Source organism: Ascaphus truei, chromosome 1, assembly GCF_040206685.1.
Source record: "Ascaphus truei isolate aAscTru1 chromosome 1, aAscTru1.hap1, whole genome shotgun sequence".
NCBI classification, from domain to species: domain Eukaryota; kingdom Metazoa; phylum Chordata; class Amphibia; order Anura; family Ascaphidae; genus Ascaphus; species Ascaphus truei.
Genome location: NC_134483.1, coordinates 479,862,809 through 479,883,803, shown reverse-complemented (window position 1 = coordinate 479,883,803; position 20,995 = coordinate 479,862,809). Strand labels below are relative to the sequence as shown.

The 20,995-nt window shown below is 42.2% G+C and overlaps 1 protein-coding gene across 2 annotated transcripts in view; it reads right to left on the bottom strand.

Moving 5' to 3' along the window:
* The window catches only part of ARAP2 (ArfGAP with RhoGAP domain, ankyrin repeat and PH domain 2), a 406,381-nt gene that overhangs the window by 292,844 nt on the left and 92,542 nt on the right, over positions 1–20,995 (bottom strand). For both annotated transcript variants that reach the window (XM_075568062.1, XM_075568070.1), the window contains exons 10-11: positions 19,747–19,853; positions 19,228–19,427 (exon numbers count right to left, since the gene is read on the bottom strand). In XM_075568062.1, coding sequence (XP_075424177.1) covers positions 19,228–19,427; positions 19,747–19,853 — 307 coding nt within the window. The remainder of the gene's footprint in view (positions 1–19,227; positions 19,428–19,746; positions 19,854–20,995) is intronic.

Below are 20,995 nucleotides of genomic sequence, written 5' to 3'. Positions count from 1 at the left end.
TCCTCTCTGTACATGACTTCTTTCTCTCTCACTCCCTGCTTCTCTTTGCTATAACTGAGACCTGGCTCACTCAGTCTGACTCTGCTCTGGAAGCTGTCCTCTCCTATGGTGGCCTTTCCTTCTCCCACACTCCACGCCCTGGTGGCAGGGGTGGAGGCGTGGGGCTCCTGCTCTCCTCTCTCTGCCGTTACAGAACAGTTTCATATTCCCCCCTCTCTTGCTTTTCCCTCCTTCGAGGCTCACACAGTCCAGATCTTCTCTCCTCTCCCGGTCCATGTGGCGGTCATCTATCGCCCACCTTCCTCTACTCATCCCCCTTCTGCCTTTCTCTCTCACTTTGAATCCTGGCTCTCTTTCTTTCTCTCCTCAGACTCCCCTGTTCTTCTCCTTGGGGACTTCAATTGCCACATTGATGACCCCTCTCTCCCTTGGGCTTCCCACTTTCTTTATCTAACCTCTTCTTTTGGCCTTCAACAGTGGACTGCAGCCAGCACCCACAAGGATGGCCACTACTTAAACCTGGTTTTCACTAAGAACTTCTCTCTCTCCGATTTCTCCATATCCCCTTTTCCTCTCTCTGACCATCACCTCATCTCATTTTCTCTCTCTCGCTTCTCTCCATCTCCATCTCCATCTCGCCCTCGTTTTTGCAGAAACCTGCGCTCTATTAACCTACCAGCTCTTGATTCCACTTTACGCTCCTCCCTCTCCTCTCTCAGTTCTGCTTCAGACCCTGACAACCTGGTCAGGAACTACAACTCTGCCTTATCTTCCTCTCTTGATCTTCATGCCCCACTTTCTCTCTGCCGTCCTCGCCCTTCTAACCCCAGACCCTGGCTAAACTCCCACACACGCATGCTGCGTTCCTCCACTCGTTCCTCTGAACGCCTCTGGAGGAAATCTCATACGCTCGCAGACTTCATTCACTACAAATTTATGCTATCCTGTTTCAACTCTGCCCTCTTTCAGGCTAAACAACCCTACTTTTCATCACTAATCAACACACACAAGTCTAACCCACGCCGTCTCTTTTCTGTCTTTGACTCTCTACTCAGACCACCCTCAGCTGCCTCCTCTTCTTCCTCCATCTCACCTCAGGACTTTGCTGACTTTTTTAAGAAAAAGATGGAGTCCATACGGCAGAACATCCCATCTGTTGCCTCCTCCCATCCCACAATGCTTCCCAACTCTCCTCCTGTCTTTCTTGACTCTTTTTCTGCTATCTCAGAGGAGGATGTATCACTGCTGATCTCCTCTTCTCCCTCTACCACTTGCCCTCTTGATCCCATTCCCTCCCATCTCCTAAAACCTCTTGCTCCTTCTATAATCCCTATGCTCACACAGATCTTTAATTCTTCCCTCTACTCTGGTACCTTTCCTTCATCCTTCAAGCATGCAACCGTTATACCATTACTCAAAAACAGCAAGCTTGACCCTACCTGTCCTTCTAACTATCGACCTGTCTCCCTCCTGCCTTTTGCCTCCAAACTCCTTGAACGTCTTGTATTCTCTCGATTGCTACACTTTCTCAACACCTATTCTGTACTAGACCCTCTACAATCTGGCTTCCGCACTGCTCACTCTACTGAAACAGCCCTCACTAAAATAACTGACGACCTCCACGCTGCCAAAGACAGAGGTCATTACACTCTGCTCATATTACTCGACCTCTCTGCAGCATTCGACACCGTGGACCACCCTCTTCTCCTTCACATTCTCCATACTCTTGGTATTCGGAACAAAGCTTTATCCTGGATCTCCTCTTACCTCTCCCATCGTACCTTCAGTGTCTCTTTTGATAACACCTCCTCCTCCTCTATTGATCTCTGTGGGGGTACCCCAGGGCTCTGTCCTGGGACCCCTTCTCTTTTCTCTCTACACACTCTCTCTAGGTGACCTAATCACATCTTTTGGGTTTAAATATCACCTCTATGCTGACGACACACAAATTTACCTTTCAACCCCTGACCTTACACCTGCTATACAGATCAAAGTTTCTGAATGCCTCTCTGGAATATCATCCTGGATGGCCATCCGCCGACTGAAACTTAACATGGCAAAAACAGAGCTCCTTATACTACCTCCCAAACCTGGCCCTACTACATCCTTCCACATTGCTATTGGAAATACGATCATTCACCCAGTAGCCCAAGCACGCTGCCTAGGGGTCACACTTGATTCCTCTCTCTCATTCTCCTCTCATATTCAAAACGTTTCTAAAACTTGTCGCTTTTTCCTCCGCAATATCACAAAGATACGCCCTTTCCTCTGTTACTCAACTGCCAAAACTCTGACTCAGGCCCTCATTCTCTCACGTCTCGATTACTGCAACCTCCTGCTGTCCGGCCTTCCTACCTCTCACCTGTCTCCCCTACAATCTGTCCTAAACACTGCTGCCAGAATCACTCTACTCTTTCCTAAATCTGTCTCAGCGTCTCCCCTGCTGAAATCCCTCTCCTGGCTTCCGATTAAATCGCGTATCTCACACTCAATTCTACTGCTCACTTTTAAAGCTTTACATTCTTCTGCCCCTCATTACATCTCAGCCCTAATTTCTCGCTATGCACCATCACGACTCTTGCGTTCTTCTCAAGGATGTCTTCTTTCTACCCCCTTTGTATCTAAAGCTCTCTCCCGCCTTAAACCTTTCTCACTTTCTGCCCCACACCTCTGGAATGCCCTTCCCCTCAATACCCGACTAGCCCCCTCGCTATCCACCTTTAAGACCCACCTTAAGACACATCTGCTTAAAGAAGCATATGAGTAGCACTGGATAATCATGGACACATGACACAAAGCTTGGCCCCCTGCAGACGCACTTACTAGTTTTCCCTCCTACTGTCTCTGTACGTTCTCCCTACCTACCAATTAGATTGTAAGCTCCTCGGAGCAGGGACTCCTTCCTTAATGTTACTTTTACAGTATGTCTGAAGCACTTATTCCCATGATCTGTTATTTATATTTGTTATTTATATGACATGTATTACTACTGTGAAGCGCTATGTACATTTTATGGCGCTATACAAATAAAGACATACATACATACATACATACATAAAGCAGCAAGGACCACTTCAATATGAGTTCTAGGTGACGATACAGCCAAAAAGGACTACAATGCACCCTGTCAACAGTCCAGAGGGAAATATTTCAAATGTGAAAGCAATGTTCATAGAAAATATGCCAGACTGAGTTCGTCATTTAATCCAAAGGTCGCTGTAGTTTTAAAATGAAAAATCCAGTGAGCTTCCCAATGTAATAAAAACATATCACGGTTTCCACCACTATTAGAGCACAACACACAGTCATTTGGCATAAACACAAATGACAGCTGATGTCCAAATTCCACAAAATGTCTAGCCACTGGTTGTTGCTTAAGATCCGGACGTAATGATGTACTCTCTAAGGTAGCTTGATGGATAACCTGTGTTATATAAATGTGCTATACAGTATATCTCTTATTCTTGAAATATTAACATAATATCAAGAAAATGTGTATTCCCTTTATTGACTTATTGTATTGTAGCTATGCTTGGTTTGGCTACCAGTCTGCCTGCCCTGTCATGCAAGCCCTGGTAAGAGCAAGCAGTGTCTGGACCAATTATGGGGTTTCCCCATAGAGGCAGCTCCCTTGAGTGACAGGGGGAGGAGGTGGGACAAGTTCTGGATTCTGCCCAATCATGGGTTCAGACCTTGTACCTTCCTCCCACTCTACTTAAGGGGTTGCACCATCCAAATTTAGTAGTGTCTCAACCGTTGAGAGAGACAGATATCACGCAGGATAGCTGTGCATTGGCATTCCCCTTGGGGGAGAGTGAGTGATTACCTTTCCCCTGTCCCTGCTAGAGAGAAGAGTAAGGACTGCTTCATGTGCCCTTGGCCCGGAGTTGAGGTCCAGGGACCATCCAGAAGTTGGAGACCTGCAGTGGACTGTATTGGGCAGTAGCCTGTGATACTGTGTCAGCAGAAGACCAATAAATCGGTTCCAGTTATCGATACCTCCTGCCTGGTGTGTAATCTTACTGGGGGGGAGAGGAGTACGTTCTTCTGTGTGAGATTGCCTTCATACATCTGGAGCCTACAGTAGATGGAAGCGCTGTGTACCCAGAAATAGACAATGGTAATCTACCCCAGAAATCTGTCCTGTTCTTGCCAACAACATCGGCGGAGACTCAGATCTACTGTAAGCCAGCAGGTATGCACCACACCCCGTGTAATGGTCAAATTGCTTTCATATCAATAAGAACATGAACAGGAGACGTGGTGCTTTCATTTGTTCACATATTCATAAATTAAAGTAATGTTATAAAAAATAATAAATTGAAAAGATAAAATAGGTGTTTTACAATCAGTCATTAGCGTGTGCAACTTACTGAAATAATGTGCCTAAGGCACATAAAAAGACGCTCAGATACATGGCTGTGAGCCTGTGATAGATAAGATTTGGCATATCCGTTGTTTAACATACTAACCTCAATAATAAAAGGCTTTCTTTCTTGGCTACAGGCTAATTATTTTAGGAAAGGGCAATAATTAGAAATTGTCTGTTCATTAAAAAAAAAAAAACTGAACAATTCTCTAGCTACCGTAAATATATGCTTATTTTTTATTAAACATAATCTATAACCTGGAGACCATAATACACAAAAGTCTGACAAAATATAACCTTTTAGTTTTCCTTAAAGAGCAGAGGTTAACATTTTGCAACCTGAAGTTAATTGCATTATCTGTTATGAACATGACCTTTATTTTCAGCGAGACATTTTAAGTCGTGGTCTCATATAACTGTTGTGATAATTGCATGCCTGTAATTGGAATGTTGATAACTGTTTATATTATCCATTGTGCAGCATGTCTAGTTCTGAATGTAAAAATGATATAATAAATGGTCTTTTGTTTTTTCATCAATGTTGATTTATATGCACACATTTTGTACACAAAGGTGTAACAAACACATTCAGTCCAAGAGTAAAACACGTTATCCAGTGCCATTCATTACTAATGATTCAACTATCAAAAGATGGAAATAGTGAAAAGATTCTAAGTGGAATTTTCTGAATCCCTAAAATAATGCCCGTTATCATTTAGTTCAGTAATTAGAGAAGGAGGAAGTTGGCCCTTTTCAATTTAAAAATAGTTGGATGATGTTTTGCCCGAAAATTCCAAATTAAGTTACTAGATAAATAATAATTCATAGCGGAAATAATTTTCATGCCACTACCAGAAAGGTTACCCAAAGTCAGTTTTTACACAAATGTGTCCTATTTTCAAGGCTTTGTGAAAGTCTCAGTAGGACCTTGAAGAGAAACACAGGATCCAGTCTCCATAACCCCACAAGATCCCAAATACGCCTTCATTTGAAGCATGCCATCCTGATTGACGGAAAAGGGAACAGTCAATTACTTCTGAGAAGAGTACATTTTCTCCCTCTAGTACAATACGTGTAAAATAAGGCATGAAATTCCCTATTGTAGCGGTGATTGAAAGCCACTCTCCATTCACCTTTCACAGCTCCCCTATGTACACCCGCCACAGCCCTTCTCCTTTTAGCCTCCATGCAACATTCTGCCCATCCACCCTCTGCAGCCCAGTTCAGTGTGTCAAGGTGTCTGTGTATCTGGAGATAATGTTTGAAAAGGACCCACGCTACAAATAAAAATCCATATGTAGACATTTTAATAAGCAAAACAACATGGTTCATGGTGTTATGCAAACCAATAAAAAATGTTAACTAGAACCCGAAATATCACTTGATTTTTTTGTAATAGATATGTTTTTTTATTGCAACAATTTATATATTTGGATTTGTATTTTTGTAGTGTAAGACATTTTCAAACTGTATTTGCAGTGTTTCAGGATAGCTTTGTGGTATGGTTACAGCCCTAGGGCATCCAGGATCCCATCCTTCCTTATCATAGTCCGGTGTGTGCCCGTTTATCTTTTTTGTTCTCTTTCATGGAGCCAGTCACTGTTAGGCTGGCAGTGTTTTGTGTCTGTCAGTGTGTGTGTATGCGTGTCTCACACTGTCCATCTTAAAAAAAAACAGTTGCAGGAGATGCAAACCTTACCCATCTATGGCTATTCTATATTTGTGGCCGGGTGCTTTTATCTGCAGTCGCTGCAGCTGCAAACCATATCCAGCACACAGTCTTAAATGCTGTTCAAATATCTTATTTATTCAATATCAACGTTTTGTCACATCTTCATCAGGACAAGTACACTGAAACATTGATGTTGAATAAATAAAATAGTGTAGCCAGGTCCCCTTACCCTACCTCCGTTGTGGGTGCGGGGGATGAGGTGATACTGCAGGGGCAACCAGGTCACCAGAGCTCCTCGACGGCACCTCAGACAGGGCGTTGCCATTTTGTTTTATGCCGCACATGCGCAGAAGCAATCACGCACGCGCAGTAGGTGCATCAAGTGTGGCGGTGTTCTTGCTACACCCTGCGCATGCACAGGAGACCCTGCAGCGGTGGTCATTAAACCCAAAGCTCCATAAGGGGAACTACAAGACCCAGCATCCCCATGGGTCGAAGACCACATGATGCTCAACAGCCAATAGGGATGTGAGGATGCCCTGCAGCAAGATAGTTACATTTGGCACGCTAGCAGAGCCACGCCAGTCGGAGCAGGGATGCAGAAGGGGAAGGTAGGATCTGAATGTCAGTGGCACCCATTCTAGGCCAGATCACCCCCCTTAGGCCCCAGCTAGGCCCCGACTCCCCAATAGAATGCGGCTGCTACCAGGAAGTCCATTATTGGGGACATTCCCCATTAGTTGCTTATAGTTAATTTATATCATCGGTGAGACGCCACACGGTGATTGCGGCCTGTGGTCTGGGACCAGATCACCTGTATCATGAGAGACTCTCAAAGGTGAGACCCTCCTACCGGATATCACCAAACGTAGAGGCAGATGCAATCGCGGACAATGACGTTGCTGGATCAGCGGATCCCTGTTGCTAATTCGGCTACACCGAGTACTGGAATACTCAACAGGTACTTCAACTAAGTGCACCAACACTCCACAGGATAGCTCTATTGCCTACACTTTTGGGTGGGCCCTGGCATTGGCGGAAAAGGTCATCAGGGTATTGGTGCCAAGCACTCTATATACTTTGGGGGACACTCACTGGTGGTATCAGGTTGTAATGGAGTGCTCACCAGAAACAGGGCCTGACCGTGGGTCCGAGGTGGGGATTGTGAAGACACCTACCTCCAGCAGTGAGAGCGCATCCGGAATGTAGATTGGTAGCGGGTAGCCGGGTCAGGCTTATAGAGGTCAGAGTCGTAGAAGGTCCTTGCCGAGGTCGGGGTTGGAGAGGTGCAGATTGTCGAAGGTAGTTGCCGTGGTCAGGATTGGAGAGGTGCAGATCATTGTAGGTACTTGCCATGGTCGGGATTGGAGAGGTACAGATCGTTGTAGGCACTTGCCATGGTCAGGGTTGGAGAGGTGCAGATCGTCAAAGGTAATGCCGGGGTCAAGAGAGGAGAAGTACGGAGTCCAGATGAAGCCAAGGCCAGACAAGCAGGAACCAGAAACTGGTGTAACAGGTACAAGACAAGGAGGCAAGGATTTCAGTAAGCACTTCACACTGAATGAAGTCTTATGCTCAGCCAGATGGCTGCCAAGGGGCTGTCTGAGCATAAATAGTACCCTGGACCATTAGGGAAGCTTCAGAGGAAGGAGCTCACCAGTATCCCTCGCTGTGATAGGCAGGACCGGTGTTTTCAGCAGCTGTGGAATAATGGACAGACGCCAGGCCCTGATTCAGCATGTGCATGCAACGTCTGCGCATTGCGTTTGCGCGCTGCGCGCCGTTGATGTCACCGTGAGGACAGAGACTGAGGCGGGCCCAGCAGTACCAGTACTTCCCCCAGCAGTGGACCACGCGTGAAGTGAGACCAATGGGCAACACCTGCTGCACCGCAGGAGGTGCCACGGGAGGAAGGGGCGACGGAGCACCCAATCGCGGGTTGAGGTGGGTGAGCACTGCGGAGAGCGGGACACAGGCCATCACGGATCCTTACACAGGTTTGGGCATTGTTATACTGTGGGGTACAGGGTACTGTGGTCTGTGTTCAGTAAAGGTTGTTGTTATATACCTGACTGTGTGTATTATTGTTATTGTTCCGATAGGGGGCCTATCCCACCATGTTGGGATCCCTTACAGGTGGATATGCACCAAAATGACCCAGATATCACCCCAGGCTCCTAGTGGCGGAGGCTCAGGCCTCTTGGTTACCTGACAGGTAATAGCAGTACCGGTAGTTCCTTCCCAGGTACAGGAGAACAAGGGCTACAATAGTTTAACACATTTAAGAGTGGTTGTGCTGCATCATATGTGTGCTGTTGCTGTCAGTCTGTCAGTGAATGTGTGTCGGTCTTCATGCGTGTGTGGGTCTGTCACAGTCAGTGACTGTGTGCAAATGTCTCTCACTGTCAATGACTGTGTGTCTGTCACTATGTTTGACTTTTTGTGTTTCAGTCATTATGGCAGTGACTATGCGTGTGCACCACTGTCAGTCTGTCTGTCAGTGACTGTGGACAACACTGTGTCAGTCAGTGTGTGTGTGTGTGTCACTGTCATTCTGTCAGTGACTGTGTCTGTGTAATATGGTCAGTGCATGTGTCTGTCACTGCCAGTCTATCAGTGTGTGTGCGTGTATACTGATGACACTATTTTGTTTATGATGCCCATAGTATCCCCTTTTTGGGGATGCAAAATGTAGTATCACTAACTACAGGGAAATGGTCGGGAGCAGACTGCTTCTTTGTTAGTCACAGTGGTGCTATAAGTAAGCAATGTAGATTTCATTTTCTGGGTTCGAAAAAAACTCTTTCTTTCCAAAAAAATAAAATAAAAAAGGACACAAGACAGTAAAAATTCATGTTTTATTTCATTTAGTGCACTTATTACTCGTTTCAAATCAGTTTCTAATTTACTGTACATTTAGTCTAGTACTGTAGGTACAGCTCAACCCCCTTATAACGCTGTGCTTGGGGTCCAAAGAATCACAATGCCTTATAAGCGGCTCGCGTTAGAGACAATGTACAATTGTATGCATTGTACAATAACTTATTTAAGATACCAATAATCTTGTTGTATAATTTTCATAAATACAAAAATTGGGAGCCACGCTTGCATCGCGTTATAAGCGAAATCGCGTTGTAACGGATCGCGTTATAACGGGGTTGAGCTGTATAAACATTTGTATTTTTTTTAATTTGAAGATAATTTGAGTAATACAATTGTATATGATACAAATGTATCTATACAATACTCTAATTTGTATAATATTCACTTTATGGAACAATATGAGAAAATATGATAAAAATTAGAATGAATTGTTAAAAAATAAAAAACAGATACTGTAAGTAAAACTGAATTGAATTGTAGAGAGTACTTATACAGTATAGGATGACTAAATTCTACATAGTGTTGATAACAATAAGGTCAATAATTTAATCATATAAAAATATATACTAAAAAATATGAATGAAATAAAATAATACTACTCAAACCAGAGAAAAAAATAGGACAAATGGGATAAAAAAGGATGTATTAGTAGAAGTGATGAAATCTACATCATGACTGGTGGGGTGATAAAAGCATATTTAAATATATATGGACATAAATGTTATTTATTGTTATTATTTAAAAAGTATGTAACTACTTAGTGTAGCATGGCTGGTCCAGACTGCCTCTCTCCCTCCTGTCATGTAAGCCCTGATAGCTACAAGCTGTGGCAGGCTATCCTAGGGGCATTGACCCCCCTCATGCTGACTCTCTGAGTGACTGAAGTGGTGGTGACTCAGTGTCTGTGTACAGACAACCATGGTACAGACCTTGTGCTCTCCCCTTCTAGAGTCTCAGAGAGGAAGTGCCAAAACATAAAGAGTTTTCTTCCACCCCTCCAAGGGAGAGGAGGTGTGTGCTGCTCCTCTCGGCTGGGAGTGAGACATGCCAGTTAGTCCCTACTGGGCTGGCTGGTAAAAGAGAGATCAGAGGCCTCAAGACTACCAGAGAGCCCAGCACCATCCAGAGGCCTGGGACCCTCTGACATTCATCTATATCTGCTGTATACCACCTGCAGTGACTGCTCAAATAAGCCCTTTGTTTTATATACCCCTGACTGAGTCTATAGTGTATTAGGCAGGGGTGTGGAATAAGTTTGTTCTGGTGGGGACTGTCTCTGGGAATCCTGGAGCCCACTGGAGCTGGAGGCGCTGACACCCATGAGTGAAGTTTAAAGATCACCAAAAGCGTATCCTGTTCCCCACACCATTGTGGACCACTCAGCTCTCCTGGACCCTCACAGGTATGAATGCACCACAAACAGCAGTAACCAGTAGTACATCTTTCAGAGAGGGGGGGAACTGTGTTACATTTGCAAATACCATTTTTCATTTTAAAAAAAACCCTGCTAAAAGAAATAATACAGTGCAACACAGCTACACAATATAACATAAATTGTGGATTAAATTATGTTATATTGTGCAGCTGTGTTGCACTTTATTTTGCAATGTTTTTCTTTTTATTTCACATATACATTGCAATAAGTTTGCACTGTGATTCTGCTGCTATCTGATCCTGTAGATGTTGGGAAACATCCTGATTTGAGCTACATCTTTCCCAAGGTTATTTGTATCGCGTATCAAAGTATATTTTGATACATTTAATATTAATATATAGTCCTGGATGGGGACTGTTATATTCATTGCAGATATATTTTTCCATTGGTGGTTGTTTTGCGCTTTGATGATTGAGTGTGCAATGTATTGATCCAGTATATCTCACGACAACACAACTTGTTAAAGCATAATGTATGCCTTCAGAACCAAAGTGGATTCCAATGGGTTCATTTATGTATTTTTGTATTGGGAAGAAAGATACCTGGTCCATATTGCATTGCAATATATACCTGACATCTTTCTTATCCTCTAACTAATGCGAGCCAGCGTTACAGCCAGTTAGCGCTGGGATAGCGCTTAACCCAACAATAGCTGTCTAATGCTGCATTAGCTGGATAATACCACGTTAGCATATGCAAATGAATGGCCTAACAGCCATTCATTTTGCTACTACTACCTTTGTGGATATCAATTAAATCATGCAAAAATAACGTCTGTTACCTAATTAAGTAACATCACGTTAATAGGCAAGTTTTAACGGAGCTTTGCATATCTACACTGATCTGAACAACAGAGGAGTGTTTGGGGGATATATAGATGTCAATGGGTACTTTACTAAACAGGTCTCTCCCTCTCACTACAGTATCCCTCTTTCAGTGTTGTAATATTTTTTTAGATTACTGCAGCATCTAAGAATGATTTCACTATTTTTTTTGTAAAGCTTGGCGATACAGTACATCTTTCAAATAATTTCCCAAACTCAGTTGGAACAGTTTATCACATCTCTAGTGAGGAGGCAGGGCTGGATTATCACTAAGAACTTGAAGTTTGCATGCCTTCTATTAATGATTATTTAGCAGAGAAATATATGTATTAATTATAAATTATGCTGACAAAGCTACAGTATTAGACACTGGCATCAACTCCAGACATTGTTTTCAAAGCAGCAATACAATGTAAAAACTTGAAAAGCAAGCTGTGCACACATTTATTACAGACATGACACTAAGCAATGCAGTGTCATTTTATTTTATGATATATGGATAATGAACAACTTTTTATATTGCCAAGAGACAGTATTGTCACTGCAGTTCAGTTAAACAAATGCTCAAAGGAAATAAAGAATTCTTGAGTTACTCTATACACACGTTTAATGCTCGACATGTCCTGCATAACATATTACCATATTATTAATGTGTTTATATTAGTAATAAGTATTGTTCCTTTGTGCTCAATACTCATACAAATATATTCATAAAATAAAATGACAAATAGAATAATATTCAAAAAAATTAATCCACGTGTGCTCTACAGCAAAATGGATTTGCACATCAAATAGTTTTATCATTCCATAATCTTCAGTTTAAAAGAACTGGTATAGAACGGAAAACTTCTTGTGCCATCTCAAAATAGCATAAACATCTTTAATATTCTTTCAATAATTTTGTCAGAGTACCAGGTATTGTAGTTTTACATGTCTACAGTATACAAGTTTTGTAGCAAGGAGACTCTCTAAACTGTGGAGACAGTGGCCCGGATACATCAAACTCTTTTAAAACTGAGTTAATATCGCACCCACTAAAAACAAAAAAATGTGTCTTATTACTGCGATTTTAAGATGGTATATATCAACATTGCAGTAATCATTTACTAGGTGCAATATTATACCTAAAGCCTTGATGTGGGAATTAATGTGACCATTAATAATGCATTAAATACCACATCACGATCGTTTTAATAATATTTATTTCATAGGCTTCTGTAACATATATTATTACAGAACCCTGTGATAGAAATAACATTAACCCATTTGATGCCTGTGGTTAATAAAAACTCCACTACCTAACAAATAATAAAATACACTAACTACTCCCCTTGCCTACCTTCATGGCTAGTAAAGCATTGCATTACTCACCGCTAAAATAATAAAGGGGCTTAACCCAAACCCATACCCTCTTCCGGGCGGCCTCCCTGATTGATTGCACACCAGGCCAGAGTATATTTGAACAGGAACAGTTTCTTTATTGCTCACTTAGCATACAGAACTCTCTTTGTGGCCGTCAGCCTTTGGATGAGCCCTGGACATCCACTGCAGGTCAAGGGTCCCTGAAGCAGTCCTTACTCTTCCCCGACCCTCTAGCAGTCAGGGGAATGATTAACACTCACTCTCCCCCAATGGGAAGCAGAACAGGGAATGCTAATGCAAGAGCAACCCTGTGTGCTATCACCCTCTCTCAAGAGGGGAGTGACACTGTTTAAATTTAGGAAGTGCAACTCCCTTAGTACAAAGGGGGAAGGTACAAGGTCTGAGCCCAGGATTGGAAAGAACACAGGCCTTGTCCCACCTCCTCTCCTGTCACTCAAGGGAGCTGCCTCTGTGGGGAAAACCCATGATTGATCCTGTCACTGCCTGCACAGTTACCAGGGCTTGCATGACAGGGAGGGCAGAATGGTAGCAAAAACCAGGCATGGCTACACTCTCCCTCTGGTGGAATCCAATGGTGCCCACTTGGAGACAAATTTGATGTACCCTCCTTCAACTTAACACATGTAACAATACAGCACTGTTGGCATTACAACATCCATATGACAATAACAATCATATAACTGTAGTACAGTAATGACCCTGGTCCCTTCCAACATGGAGGACCAGACTGCTTTCTAATAGTAGTGCAGTGGGTCAGGCTTATTAACTAAGGCACCAGTAATATCAGGCACAGTTACCGAGAACACTCTCTTGGGATGTCTTTCAACCCTATCCATAGAGATCGACCTCCCCACCTCCCATACCCCTACAAGGTATGCAATACGCTCTTCTAGATGATAGAACGTGCTCTTACTATGGGACATAATGTAAGCACTGATGATATCTATCAACCACTGCTCCCTGTTCTCCTCTACCTCCCTCATTATGGGTACTGGGACATAAAGTTATCCGATCCCGTGTGACTGCCTGTACCTCTGTACTTTATGATGTTCAGCCCTGCTGATCTTAGTAAGCCCGCGACCCTCTGCCTGGCCTGGCAATGCCCAGAACAGTGGTTCCTGTATGGGTGGCTCACAGAACCTAAGTACTACTCCCTTGGGTTGTATAATTCCCAACCGTATCTCATGTTCTCTGCGTCTGAAAGCTTTGACCGTCACTTCTGGACTAAACTCCCCCTCTGCCCTCCAATTGTCCACTATGTCTCCATCTGTTAACAGGAACCAAGTCCTGTGCATGTAGGGTACATACATATCCCTGAAACATGAAATCCCACCATGGAAGTGATTTTACCGGGGCAGCCTGGGTAGAACCAGAACCGGCAGTAATAATAAATAATATGGTTCCCAGCACTCAAAAAAGGAGAAAAAAAAAGATAATCTGCAATGAATAAGGCAACCCAAGCAAAGGGACAAAGCAGGACTTGGCTTAAATGCAACAAGATCACGATTCGACGGGATCACTGGAGAACTGCAGTCAGCTGTGTTGACTGTAGTTCTCCAGTGTTCCAGTCAAATCGTGAGCTTGTTGCATTTAAGCCTAGTCCTGCTTTGACTCATTGTTTAAGTTGCCTTATGCCTTTGGACTCTGTGTGATAATCTTATTTGTTTGAGCTTAATTTCTTATTTAGCAGCTGTGTGATTTGCACTCTTTGGGCTTATCCCTATATTGTAGAAAAAAGGAGAAATCAGCGCACTGCCCGGGAGTCAGGTGGTATAAAAGTAAAAAATCTGTTTATTCAACACAAAACATCACCCACAAGAGGTGTAACATCTCCTACGCGTTTCAGACACAAATGCCCTTTATCAAGGAGTAAATTATCCCTATATTGAGCTAGTTGAGGTCATTTGCTCGGCGGCTAGGATCTAGGGAGAGGGAAGACCCTAGGGAACGGGCCAGAAGAAGGGGTTTATCCCTGAAGCATTGCCCCTCTCTAATTACCTTTCGTTTTATCCTCCTTAGCTTCTCTGTTTACCCCCCTCCAGCCTTTCAAACAATCTCTCACCTTTCCCTCCCCCTACCTTCCCCTATGCACATCCTTCATTATATATCCTTTTCCCTGAGGTGCCATTTAGCACTTTGAGTTCAGTTTACTCCCACATTCTGTATATTTTGATATCATATGCTTTCACATTAAATATTCATTACATATTCATTGCAGATTATCTGTGGTTTTTTTTTCTTCCTTTTTTGAGTGCTGCTGTCTGCTCCCTATATTGTTTTCAGAACTGGCAGTAGTTTTAGATGATACCCCCAAAGTCTCTGAACTACAAGAAACAGTGGATTTGCATGCATAAGAGATCACACTTTCTGTGGTCTCATCCCCCTCAGAGCACACGTCAAAGTCCCAGTTCTTCCAGTCTTGAGAAGGCTTTAGGGACTTCTTACAACGATGAGCTCTTTTCTTGGAGTATTTGGGCCTCTCCAACATATCTGATGTGGTACTGGTAGCTGCTATTGCCTTAAAGTCCCGCAAATCTCAGACAGAATCCCCTATCGGAGGCCTGCCCTTACCAGGTACTACAAAGATAGCTGCAATCTCTGGGTCCACAGATTTCCTGAGACCCAGGACCCTAAAATTATCCATGAAATGGTCCATGCTGGCATTATGTAAGGCTGTACTCACCAGAGAGGGCATCGGCCGGTCCACCTCTGCCATGGCGGTCGCCTCCATGATGACATCATCCGGTCTCACGGGATCTGTATAGAGATCGACGTCCTGCGCTGGAAGTGCGTCGAAATCCTGTTTCTGCCAAGGTGTGTTGCTGCTCCCCACATAGGAGAATTTACTGGCCAGTAACTCCTCACCGGAAGTCTCCATCGGGTCCTGCTGGAGGTAAGGAGGTGGGCTCTCACCGTTCCGCTGACTCGCCGGAACACTGGGACTCTCCGGATATGCCGTAGGTTCGCCAACCAGGTCACTGGGAACCGCCACGTTCGGGACGCTCCTCCGCCACTCAGGCCGCACCATTGCTGTCATCGGTACCGGACTCTGCCGTCGCTCGGTATCACAGGTAAGCTCTTGAAGCACCATGGACACGCGACCACTGCTTTGTCCTGATGAGGACAGGGAAACATCTGCGAGGGAGAGATACCGGAGCATCTCACTATCATCAGTGGCAATCAGCAGGCAGCACCACTAACGGCAGTGGCCCCTCCTCACCCCGGGCAGTCACCTTACCTGGGTGCTCTTGGGTGGATTCTGGCTCACAGACCGTCTCTGGGACCAGGTCTGGAGCCATCTCTGGAATAGGGTCTGGCATCGGGGCACACGAGCCCCCTGGAGCATTCTCTAGGCACACGGGCCACTCCAACTACCATTGGAGTAGTAGTCATCTCATTGGCCACCCAAGTCTTGGGGTCAGCCGCATCTTTGGTAGCGAAAGCCGTAGGTTGCATCAGTGCCAGTCTTAGGAAGCAAGCCCCACACCACGGCCACGTGGCATCCCAGGTGATATCCCCTCCGGGGAATTTGTATTTGGGACACAAGCATTTTAGAAAGTGTTTCCTATCTACCTCAACTACCAGGAGGTCCCCTGGTAGCTGTTAGTGAAATAAATTGCAACTGGCCATTTTTCACTTTGGCTGGGTGTGCAGAGATAGAAGAACTGGTTCGGTAACTCCTCTCTCTTTGGAGGCTCAGAAGAACTGTGGGTGCAGCAGCACGTATCCAGCTCCTGCCCTTTGATAGGCAGTCTTTTGGCATTGGCTGTTACCCTCTGGTAGAATTTAGAGAAGGGACACGCTGGAAAAGAGCGTGACCATGGCTATACGCCAGGCCACTCAGAGCAGGTGGGTTTGGCTCTGGCTTTTGAGCCGAGCCTTTGCAGAACTTTGCAATGAAAATTCGTGCAACCTTTTTGCAGTCAGCACGCGCGGTTTCCATTCTTGCCGGGAGCCGCCATCTTTATCAGCAAAAGTCATGAGGTGCATTCCCTTGCAGGGGAGCCACCATTTTAAGTGCAATCCCATACAAGACTACAAAGTCCTCATGATTCCTGCGGGAATTCACTCTTCTTAATGCTCCACAGCACATAGTGTAGCTGACAACCGAGAGTAAATCTACCCCAGGCTAGGCAAAGCTCTTTCCTAGTACACTGCACTCGATCGCAGTCCATAGTGAGTACTCCTGTGGTTCCCTGTGTATTGATGGCTAGTGATGCTCTGGTAGCTCCTCCAGCAGAGATTCAGGCACCTGCGGATAAGGCACCTTATCTATCTATTTGAGGCTCCTGGATGCAAAACTATGGTGAAATGGAACAAAACATGTTACCAGACTAAGCAAACAATAGCCCCATTGAAAGCAAATTTGTTTGTTTTTCTTTGATAAATATGGTACTTGTTTTTGTTGTAGCTACAATGTTCTCCTAGATTTGCAGATAGAAGAGTTTGATGAATAGACCCAGAATGTAGCAAGCATTATTGTCTTACTAAACCCAAACCTATTGATTTATCTTTAAAAGGAAGAGCTGACCCCAATTTTCTTTCATGATACAGAGTTGACATAAGGATGTTACCAAAACTTGGCAACATTGTTACCTGCTGGAGTACTACTGTATGTATACATAATTACCATAGTAACTGACCTTTTAAATATACTCGTTCCACCTAAGGAAATCCTTGTACCACAAATAGGCATGGGCTTTAAATGTATGTTTCAACCTCAATAATAATAAGAACACCTTTCTTCCAAACATAACCTGTCCTTGTTAGTCTTTCAAATATCTTCTATACTTCCTCTCCAATTATGTATTTCTACAACCTTTATTACTTTATGAAGTTATTTAAAAATACATGTAAAATTTAATTCAGCAACTACAATTTTCTTGAAACTTCCTTCCCTTAAATATTCCTATTTTCAGATAGTTATTGTGCTATGGGGCATTTGTCAGTGGCACAACTGCAACAGATGCCAAATATATGGTAAAGAACGGGAGCCGTTTAAGGAAATCAAATAAATCCAATTAAAATAGGAATTTATTTTGAAATATTATTGTGCCGAATTGTCTTAATATTACGTGTTGGGTGTTGTGTTTAAGTAGGGTTGTGGGAAGAGTGGGAAGAGTGGGAAGTACATCTCATAAGAAGAGAGTTAACCCTTTGTAAACCGTTACAGTTACTAGTGCCAATTGTTCATAACTTACTTTCAAAAATACTTAACACCAACTTTCACAAAAAAAATTTGAGAAAAGGTTGTTGAATACTGATGAATACTGGTAAATATTCACCTAAATAAAACAAGATTTATATTGAGTGCTCTTACCAATTTTATTTCACTTTTTTATACACTTATATTTTATTTATATAACTATATTTCTAAATATAATTTTTCTTGTTTTACTTATAACTTCTATAAATGTCATGATGTAAAACTAAGTGCCTGATCAAGTCAAACAAGACATGATGCCAAAGCACAGGTAAAAAAATACCATAATGAAGAAGAAACAAATGGAATCACAGATGACAACCTAACTAAGTTTCAGGAAAACAAATTGATTAAACTACGCTACTATGTGTAAGTAATATTCACAAATCAAGCTGTCATTTATGATTCCACTATCATACAGTGGTGGCCAACTCCAGTCCTCCAGCTTTAGATATTATTTATATCAGAGATATTCATGGCATCACTGCCTCTTTTGTTCTTTAGTTTGATTTCGCAATCTTGTTGCATAACACAACTCTTTTTTTGTTTTCTATCCATCTATTTATCATCTACAGGCAATCCTCGGTTATCCAACGGAATCCGTTCTGGAAATAGCGTTGGATAGTGAAACCGGTGTAAAGTGAGTCCCGTGTTAATCAGTGGCGGTGAGCGTTGGATAACGCATTCAGGCGTCAAAAAACGGCCCTTAGGTTGCATTGTATAGCGTTGGATATGCCATTCGTTGTAAAGTGAAATGTTGGATAACGAGGACTACCTGTATCTATCTGATTTATTATATTTTGAGGGTTATGTATGAAAATGTCCCTGCTGCTGATCTTGGGCAATAAAATAGCTCCAGATGTATTAAACTAAATAACGTTTGTAGTTTTCAATGAGATTTTATTCCTTGATAAAAACCGGTACGTGGCTTTTTTCAACCGCTTTTTGTCCTAGTTTTGCAGTCAAGTGGTTTTGATATGTAACCCCATAACATTACATTTCTGTATGCCTCTTTGCTGAAATATAACTACTGAAATATCACATACACTTGCATATAAATCTATTCTGAACAGGCAATTCCATTTTCTCTGTCCCCCAATACATGGCTCAGATTGTAAAATCACTGGGTAAGGGAATATCTTTTCGTACTGTTTTATTCTGTAGAATTTAAAGTTGCTTTCATGCTGTGTACCATATACGTAATGTCATATTCATATTGTAATACTTTCAGCCCATGAATTGTGCAATATCAGTGTAAGACACTAGCATTACTTCTTGATCAAAAATTTAGACACAGTGTTCAATTTTGTCACACTATTCCAATCTTCTGATAAAAGGCTTTATGACTAACACTGTCACAGAGGAGATGTGCACTTAATCAGCAATGACAAGATGAGACATACTGAAATACATAAAAATGATGTTTGGTAACAATCGTGCATTGCATTATTTATTTACCTGCACAGTTCTTACAAACGACAACACCTAGGTTGATAGATGCCCAGTCAGGATTCGGAGCACGGCAATCTGCACAACTCCTGTTCGACTCATTGAACCAGATTTTCTCAGCTACTTCATAATCAGATAGAGTTTCTGCTATTGATTGCTGCACTGCTTCAATCCACTCTTGTTTCTCTCTTTCTGACTCTGCTGTAAAGCTGTAGCAATTGGATTTTGTTGTATTATTGATCTCTTTCTTAAATCCCTATTTGCAATGGAGATATTTTCCCCCCATAATATGTGCTGAAGCCAATTCCTCAAAATACATTTTATTTTAACATTTACTGTAGGCAATAAGGCAATAGAACATGAAATATTTTTTTGTACAGAAACAAAATATAGGTTAAGTCATTGCCAACAAAGCTCGATAACTGCCGTTTTTTATACACACAAAGCCCTGAAATACAATAAAATACAATAACCTTAAAGGATGAAAAGCTTTAAATGTTAACATTTTAGAAATAAAAACGTTCTTACCAAAAAGTTCTATAGGGTGTGATGATTTCAAAACATTTCCGGTCTATGCTTTTTATGGTTGCCATAGTCATCATGATATATGTAATGGTAATCCCAGCATTGGCATCCTGGAATTGAAACGTATTTAATTAAGATACTGATATTCAGTAACATAAAAGTACATTGTATACTTCAGTATATTTTACACTACTCTGCATGCTCACAAAATAAACTAAAAATAACCATACGAAAAACTACAAATACTGTTTGGCTTTGGTGACAGCAATAGAAAGTAGCAACACCATCTTACTATGACTTCACAGCTTTCTATTGGCTGTCGCAGCACACCTGCCCACAAGGCCATATGAGGACTTTTGTTTTGTACAAGGTATTTTTTATCACACGGCACAGTATATTAAATTAAATATTATTTACTGGAACCATGTTACCAGGCTAGCAAGGTTGGTGGGACATTTTTGTCATGAAGATATTCCCCAGCTTCCTTTTTATATTTGTATACACATATTACATACTTCACACTTACTTGTATACTCATTTATTTATTATTTAGTAATATTTGTGTAGGTGTATGCTCATAATACAATGTATTATGTACTTGTACTTGCTTTTAGATTGTGTAGTTTTTTTTATTATTATAGTAGAATAATGTTGCACGTTTCCTGCTTGTTATCTAGCACTGTATGCAATTCATTGGCCCCTTTTCAATATGGTAAGGTACAATATATTCCAATAAATTCCATTCGTGTCGAAAAAAGACTTAAATTAAATTTATGAGTTTCCAATTAACGTATCATTATCTTATTATTTTGTTAGATTATTCATGCTTCCAAGTGCAGATTTAGTAATATCATAACTAAGTGAGACTAGATAATACCGCATAACATATCACTATTTTTACCAATCCAAACCTTGCAAAAGGTTTCGCTCGGTATGGTGTCAAAATCACTCTTTTTCCCCCCCACTCTGTTTTAAAATTATTTTTTTTTAGAGAGAGATAGGTAAAACGGAGTGTTCTTAAATCAGAACCTACTAAAGATGTGGGAAACTACCCCAAATGGAATCAGCACATTTTTAGCATTTTTTTTTATTATTCAATTCCTTGCAAAATGTTTTTCCAAGCATTAAAGGGCTAATAATGTCAGTATTTCTTCAGCAAAATAGCGCCAGTGGCAGTGAGTGAAATGGCAGCATAAACGTTTTGCAGAACTACAGAGTTGGGATGACTATTCCATTGGGTCAATTAAAACAA